The 8,681-nt window shown below is 44.1% G+C and overlaps 1 protein-coding gene across 1 annotated transcript; it reads right to left on the minus strand.

Annotated features, from left to right (window-relative positions):
- Positions 1-3,147: 3,147 nt before the first annotated feature.
- On the minus strand, positions 3,148-4,600 carry LOC117612270 (non-functional pseudokinase ZED1-like). The gene is made up of 2 exons (XM_034341043.1): positions 4,514-4,600; positions 3,148-4,135 (listed from the first exon to the last, which is right to left on the minus strand). The coding sequence occupies exons 1-2, from the start codon at positions 4,528-4,530 to the stop codon at positions 3,148-3,150; spliced, it is 1,005 nt and encodes a 334-aa protein (XP_034196934.1). The 5' UTR covers positions 4,531-4,600.
- Between the last annotated feature and the right edge of the window lie 4,081 nt (positions 4,601-8,681).

Here is an 8,681-nt window from a genome sequence, read left to right on the forward strand (position 1 = left end):
GTAGCAAGTGACAGCTTGGGAGACCTTCGCTTTGTCGCTTACATGATCTTTCTCTTTTGCTCCTCGGTGGTCAGCTCGGGCTCTTAAAGTCGGCTAAGATCGTGCTGATCCGTATGACTTTTTTCGTGGAGGTTCATTTGCAGCTGCGTCACGATCTTTGATTTGCTGGATAGCCCCCCTTGCGATGAATTCCTTGCAATGGCCGTCTCCAACCAGTTCTTCGAGGTGCTTTTTCCAGGCGAAGCAGTCATTTGTGTAATGACCGTGCCCTTCATGGAATTCGCAGTTTCTACTGGTATCCTTCTTGGCTGGGTTTCCCTTCAAAGGCGATGGTTTCTTCAACCAAGGCATGTTCTTTACTTGGGCTAGGATCTGCTGTATCGGAATAGTAAACTTGGTGTAGGTCTCAGTTGTTGGAGCACCTTCCTGAGGCTGTAATTCGCGCTTGCCCCCATCCTTGTCTTTTATCATGTCGTTTCTTTGGCTTGCCGCCTCAATCGGTTGATCGGCTTGCTTGGCAGCTTTCTTTGCGGCGATCCGGTCATCGTCCCAAAGCGCATAGCACTCTGCTGTCGCGAAGACTTCTACTAGTGTTTGGCAGGGAGAGATGGTCAGCTCGCGATACAGCTCACACTCAATTGGCAAGCCCCTCTTGAAGGCCGATGAAGCGATTCGGTCGTCACATCCAATGATGTTCGCCCTTTCTGCTTTGAACCTCTTGATGTAATCTCGAAGGGATTCTTCGTACTTCATTTGCAGGTTGAACAGGTGGTCAGGATTCTTCTTGATCATCCGGTAAGAAGTGTATTCTTTGGTGAAGACGTAAGCTAGCTCTTTGAAGCTGCTAATCGACCCAGATGGCAGGGTGTGGAACCAGTCTTGGGCTGCTCCTAGCAAAGTCATTGCAAACACCTTGCACATTAGCGCGTCATCAGCCTGGTGGAGGATCATAACACTTTTGAAGTGTTTTAAGTGGCTCTCGGGATCGGAATCCCCTTTGAAGTGTATGAACGAGGGTGTCGAGAATCGCTTCGGGTGAACAGCCTGCTCGATATCGAGGGTGAAAGGCGTAGAGTTCACCTGGTCCATCTCCTTACGTAGTGAATCCTCGAAGTTTCCTCCGGTCTTCAAGTCTCGGAGTCGGTCATTCACGAGCTTCTCAACGTCCTCTGCACACATTGCTAGTTTGTTGCGTTGGCGACCTCCATGGGATTGGTTGACTTCCTCATTGTCCTCCGAGGGTCGACCTTCTCGCCTGCGCTGCCTAGTTGGAGTGTTGGTGGACTGCGCCTGCGAAAGATTCTCTGTAGCTTGTTGACGAGAATTGGTTCTTCGAGAGTGAGTAACGGAGCGTCTTTCCTCATGGTCCTCATTGTGAGGGTTATCCAACTGGCCTCCCTGGGGGCCTAGCCTTTCGAGAACGCTTCTCTGCGAGTAGATAGCTAAACGCCTTTCTTCGCGATCCTCGTTGCGATGGTTGTTTGGCTGACCTCCTTGGGGGCCTAGCCTTTGATGTACATTTCCCTGCGGGCCCAAGCGGGCACGGACGTCGAGTCGTCCACCAGCGCATTCGTCCAGCCTTCTCTCCTCGCCCGGTTGTCCAAGGCCAAGGTTTTGAGCAAAGCCTATTTGGTTGATGAGCTGCCTCATTAGATTGCTTTGGTCGTCCATTCTCTGAGCTAGCTGGTCAACTCTTAGATTAACGTCTGCTTGACTTCGTGGATCGGAGGAGAGAAGTGCGTGGAGCCCAACTGCACACGGGCTAGGTTTTCATTGGAGGTGTATGCAGGAGCGTGCGTCGAGCGTGGAGGCAATGAAGGGAATGCTTGGAGTTGCTCCAAGCCCGGCCCCGGGTCGGCGGTGGTAACGAGTCCACCTTGATGGGAAGTTCCACCATGTTCGGCGGCGGTGGCCGGTGCGGTGGTGAGAGGTGGCGGTGCCACCATGTCGATCGCGGGATCGTGGGTGGAGTGGCTTTGGGCCGTCGCGGATCTAGCCATCCCGGCGGCTTTGCCTCTCGTGTTCATGCTTCCAACCATGGTTGTTTGGAAGGCTTCGGTGGATTGGAAAATAGGAGGAACGGATTCCTTGAGCACGCGTTGAGTATAACTCGTGCTCTCAATGAAAGCACCAATTTGTGGGAGCAAATTTCCCCACGAGAATATTCGCCCAAGATTCCTTCGTCTTCTCCGCCTCTCTTTCTCCCTGCAAAACAGATCGGAGTAAAAGACCACACCCGGGGGGTGGTGGCCAAAGGCCCTCCGATGCCTAAGTTAGGTAGGGTAATTCAAGGAAAACCGGGTGGCCGGAGCCGTGTGTGGTGGCCGGAGCCTTGTGTGAGAGAGAGAAAGAGAGGGGTGGCTAGGGTTTTTGAGAAATAACTTCTGTAGAGTTTTAGTAGGAATTTAGGCGTACCTCAACCATTGTGTGTGGCTATGCTTTTATAGAGGTCTCGGAGGCTAGGGTTTCAGAGGAATAATTCCGTAGATGGAAGGGAATTATTCCTCCCCTTTTTGGAATTGATTTGATTAATTAGGGATTTCCTGATTCAATTTAGGCAACTCCTAATTTAATTGGGGATCGTGGTATTTAACCAAATCAAATCTCAACCTAATTAGGTAACGTTCAATTTAATTGGATAATTCCCAATTAAATTGAGTAACTCCTAATTAGGTTGATTGATTCCCAATTTGGTCAAATAATCCCCAAATGACAGGAATTATTTGACCTAGGGTTTGATTTAATTAGGTTCCCACACCCTCCTTTCCCATTGAAGAGCTCTACCCTCGCATGCAATATGTGGATAATTATTTAAATAAAAATACAAAAGTGTAATGTAACGCAACAAATCCCAATTTCCTAAACAAAATTGAACCTTTCATAGTTCCAAATTCAACGCAATCCAATTCCAATTTGTCCAGATAGCATGAAACATTTGAATAGTTCGTTTTACCGGTAGTATTAAATTCATTTTGAACTTGACATGAAACGCAAACGGATCTAATCAGAGGGTGGTCCTTGCTTGCTGGTTGAAATCCACATAATTAAGTATTTATAATCAGATAATTTGATTACATAAGGATAATTATGGATATTCTTGTAATACAGAGAGCTTAGCATCGACTTTTTTAATAGGTGAAAGATAGACTACTTGTCAATTCGTACAAGTTCTTTGGCCACATCAATCATATCTGGCCTTGCTTCAATTTTGCGTTGGATGCACGACAAAGCCAGTGCTAGGAAATCCTTCAGTTGCTGTTGTGCTTGCTCATCTCCCCCGACTTCCTCAAGGATTTTAGGGTCCGCAATTGTCTCTATTTGAATCTGTCCATCAGAAACATTAGGTTTAGGATCTACAGTAAGTTGCTCCAATGAGTTTCTATCCATAGCTTCTTGTCGCATCAAGAATACAAGTAAAAGCACACCAAAGCTATAAACATCAGTTTTTTCTGAACTTTTACCAAACATTTTGTAAGTAGGGTCCATGTACCCCACTGGCCCTCCTGCGAAATCTTCAACATACAATTGATCAGGAGGAATGGTTACGGATATTGAAAAGTCGAAGAGTTTGGGAACATAGTCATCGTCCAATAGAATGCAGTGGGATGTTATACACCTATGAATGATGGGCCTTGGAAATGCAGTATGTAGGTATGTAAGTGCACTAGCAAGCTGCTTTGCAATACGCAGTCTAGTTTTCCATGGTAATAATTCATTATCCACTACTAAACTCCCATCATTGTTGAGAAGTCCTTTTCCTGCATTTTCAAGCACCAAAACTGGTCTATCGAATTCTAAGCAGCAGCCTAATAATTTCAAGGAATTTTTATGGGTGCTCATCTGCATTGATATGATAATGTCACGAATAGCCCAATCGACTTTATAATGCGGCTTAATGATAACTGTTCGGTCATCTAGAATACCCCTGTACATGTTGTCGAAGTGTGTTCCATCTATCACGCAAGAAGGATCAAAGTTGTTGGTAGCTCTGATGAGCTCAGCAGCAGAGTAACAACGAATAGGATGAGATTTTCCATCACAAGAAGCAATAAGATCCTCTAGTAACATGCTTCCATTCTTCAAGAATGATCTCTTTTTTTCCTCCTTTCGCTTCACACGTGGAATGATTGAGAACCTGATATATAGACACACACACACACAAGAGCGCACACAACGGACAAAGGAATATATGAATAAGAAATCGATGAAATGAAAATAAATAATCTATCCCAATTCTCAAGAAAAGACATGAAGTCCAAAGAGATCAAATTTCAGCTTTTATATATTTCTTACAAACTGAGAAACAACAATAATACACAGTTTTATGGATGGAAGAAAAAAAAATACTTGTCCCGCTGCTTTCGTCATATTCATGGATTACTTCGATTTAATTACAACAGAATTTTGGGCTTCGGCCGCACAAAAATTTTGACTTACTAAAAAAACCTTGAAGGAAAGGAAAGCTATATATTTTTGTTTAAGGATTAAAACCTGGGAAAAAAAAAAAACTTACAAGGATTTGGATGCCATTGTTTACACTTGAAATTTCTCTGTTTAGCAGCCAGGCCCCTTAGAACTGGACTCAGATTGCCCCAAAGCAATTTGTTGATATCTCCTCCCTGTATGCTGCAGATTTCGTGCTCAAGCACCAGTATAGCTCGTGAGTTTCAGCTTCTCTGAGAATTCTGTAACAGTTTCCAAGTTTATTGATGAGCTTTGCGGGGTCAATGCCCTCTCATGATTGGTAGGAATTAAAGAGAGTAGTTAGCTGATTAGATTAGTTTGTTATTAGTTACTCTTGTAAGTAATTAGTTAGAGCTGTTGTAACAGCCTGTACAGGTGGCTTTATCTATTGTATAGAGTAGACAGGTGTTAAATACTCTTCTGTAATCTTTTCTCAATTAATTAATGAGAATCATAATTTCCTTTATGGTATCATACGCCTATTCGATCCTCTCTCCCTTTTCTTCCAACCTGTGATTTTCTCACCAACCAAACAGTGCTTTTCTCATCAACCAAACAATTTCTTCCGCTTTGATTCTCTGATTTCCATGGCTTCTGAGACCAATTCTTCTTCTTCTGCGCCTTCTGTCTCTCTCACATCGTCTTCAATCCCTGCTTTTGCGACTGTTACTGTTCAAAACATCGCAGGCATGGTTACGATCAAGCTTCAAGCTGGCAATTATTTGTTGTGGAAGAATCTTTTTCTTCCTGTTGTTCGCAAATACAAAAGCTCCTTGGCCTTCTCACTGGTGCTGATCTGCGGCCGTCGAAGACAATTGTTAATGATGCTAATTGCATTGTTGATAATCCCACCTTCGATCTGTGGTATGATAAGGATCAATCACTCATGATCTGGATCATCTCCACTCTCTCGACGGATTTGCTATCTCATACGATTGGCATTGAGTATTCTCGTGATCTCTGGGAGATGTTGGAAAAACGTTTTGCTGGAGTCTCTCGTGCAAATGTTCATCATCTTCGTCAGCGTCTTCAGAATCTTGTCAAGGGGGATCTGTCTATGGTTTCTTATCTGCAACAGATGAAGGAAATTGCTGATGGCTTGGGCGATGCTGGTCATCCTCTAACTGATGATGATTTGGTGGCTTACATTCTTGTCGGTCTTTCTGAAGAGTACGATTCCTTCGTCACTTCTATTGAAACTCGTCAGGAGAAAGTTTCCTCTGATGAACTTCACAGTTACCTTCTCGGTCGTGAAGCTGCTCTTCTGAAGCACAAACTTCGATCCAATTCCTCTGGACCTACGGAATCGCTTCATGCTTATCTGCCACTCCTCATTCTTCACAGCACTTTTCTTGCTCGTGTGGTTCCAACAACTCTAACTCTCAGCATCGAGGTTTTCCTTCCACTCGTGGTCTGCTTCCATCACCGCCTTCCAATTTTGCCCCCAATTTTTCTTCTCCTCCATAATTTGGTGCGCAAGGGTTTCATAGCCCCAATTTTTCTTGAAATTCGAGCCCTAAGGGTGGTAATTCCAATTCAAGAGTTTCTTCGTCATTCAATTCTGCTGGTTTTTCTTCTGGCCCTGTTCTTGTGTGTCAGTTCTGCAACGAGAAAGGTCATGTCGCTAACACTTGTCGCAAATTGGGCCGTCTGCTCAATGCTTCTGGCAGTTCTTTATCTACTGGACCATTTACTGGCTACTATGCTAATCCACAGTCTGCTGCTTCCTCTCCTTCTTGGATTGTTAACTCTGGCGCTACTGCTCATGTGACTGCAACCAATCAGCACTTGCATAATTCTTCTCCATTCACTGGCTCTGACTCTTTGCAAGTTGGTAATGGTAATTGACAGGACCCAATCCTAATTCCACTTTGGAATTCGAACCAAGCCCTGTGCGTGTCCGACATCTGGCAACTGTCGGACACAAATGACCATTTTACCCTTCCTGCTATAGTTACTATGAAAACTTTCTCTGGACTCCTGCCGAAAATTCGGCAGTCTCCCCTGTATTTTGACAAAACCCAAATTTTTCCACCTGTTAAACAAACCAATAATTCTTCACCAACTGCCAGAATAGTCAATCAAACATCCACCAGTTCAAGTTTTCTACTAAAACTAGATATCAGAGCATTTTCTACTACTTTACAAGGTTTCAAGAACTTTTACGATAAAACCCTACGTTGCGTGGCGGTGCGGAAGCTGAGAGTGGCCCGGTGGTGGATGCATGCACACCTCTACGGCCTGGGGGCGAAAAACAAGTCGAAAATGTAAGTGGACAAAAAGAATGTTCTCAAACTAGTTTATAAACATAATAACCCCCATTTATAAATAAAATGATACAAATCGATGTTTTGTTTGTCTTTCAATACGAGGTATTTAAATAAGCATGTAAAAACGTACTGATGAATATACTCGTATAACTAAACAGATATATAATGATATAAATGCACGAATATCAAAGAAACCGGTATACATTAACTGGAAAATCATAACTGGATAAAAGAAAGCTCAAAATCTTTTGAAACTACCACCTATTTGTACCCCTGTAAGTCCGTCAATTCCCCTGGCAGGTCTCGGATGACACGCAGTCTATCCGAGCCGCAAACTGGCAGGATACAGGGGACTATGGTCAGCCTAATCCGCCGGCAAGTCCTCGATGACACCAAGTCAGCTCGAGTCGCTCTGGCAGAATGCAGGGGACCGTAGTCAGCCTGATCCGCAATCCTGGCAGGTCTCGGGGACACATAGTCAGCCGAGCCGCAATCCTGGCAGGTCTCGGGACACCAAGTCTGCCGAGCCGCAAATCCTGGCACTCACGGTCCGAGCGTCCCCGAAACTAGTGAGGCAAAGTCAAGTGCACTGACTGAACTGTAAACAGACTAGATGTCCGTAGACATCGGTCCGTCTGAGGGTAATCACCAAATAAAAGGCGGGTACATGGTGGTTCTAAAAAAACTATTTTAGAAAAACCTGATAATTCTCTGTAATCTGATAAATCTGAGTTAAGCTGCTATTCTGAATCACCAATCTCAAATTTACTGCTCAACTGAGTAATATAAAAATAAGGATGTTTTACGCTACATTTCATGCTAGGAAAACATGTAACATCACTTATTCAAGATCAAATACTGAAATTTATTCAGATAACTCATTTATAAAAACTTATTTATATAAAATCAATATAAAATCACTTATGAAATCTTATTTATAGAAATCATCTATATAACTCATTTATATAAAATCATTCATGAAAGAAAGTCCACTCACAGTTGGTCCGAGCTAGCTGGACCCTTCGAAGGTCCCTCCTGCAGGTCGATCGGACCCCTGGTGCCTGATTAACCATAATAATAAATTAATAAACTGCTGAATAAGAAGCATTAAATTAAACACCCTGCCCCCGGCTCCTAGAAATATGTGCGCTCAATTTTAAAGTTACTACTATACCCACATTAGCCTTTCAGACATTTAGGACAGTCTTGGAAGATCCGACGTTTAACTGAAGCGATAAGTTGCCAGATCGGCCGACCCGGGACCCTGTGGGTCCACGGTCTCCGATGGCCAATCTGGGATTCTTTGAAGGTTCCTCATAGAGAAGGAACCATGTTCCGCGAGTTTGGTCCGAAACGGATGGTCGGATTGGCCAAAATCGCGTTATTGCTTAAAATCCAAACCCTAGCCCCAGGGTTTGCGATTTCGGAGTATCCAGGACTCCGATTCGAAATCCGTAGAATCCTACACGATCCTGAAATCATGTAGTACGACATATCCAAAATTCAGTGCGATCCAACTATTTGACGACACTGCACCCAAGGATCGCGCGATATGGAAAATCCGTTCGGGGCTCAAACCGACTCCGAATCGAGATCCGCGAAATCCTACGCGCTCGTGAAGACATGAGGATCACAAAATTACACAGAGTCACTTCACCACCCTCGCTCACGCGCCGCCACACGCGCGGGCAGATTGTGAACCACCAAAGCGATAACCTTGAGTCAGAAAAACTCGGAATTTCGGCTCCAAACTCCTATCCTAGGTAAAACACCTAATTTGGAACCACTTTTGTTCTTGGACATAGCCCAAAAACTGGCCGGAAGTGGCCAGAATTGAATTTCCAAAACCGGCCAAACCCTAACTCGAAATTCAACCTGTCAAACCTCAAAATTCCTTAATTCCTACCCAACCAGCATCTAGAACACGAAAAATAGCTAGAAATCGAT

The sequence above is a fragment of the Prunus dulcis genome, chromosome 8 (assembly GCF_902201215.1).
Source record: "Prunus dulcis chromosome 8, ALMONDv2, whole genome shotgun sequence".
In the NCBI taxonomy this organism is placed as follows: Eukaryota; Viridiplantae; Streptophyta; class Magnoliopsida; order Rosales; family Rosaceae; genus Prunus; species Prunus dulcis.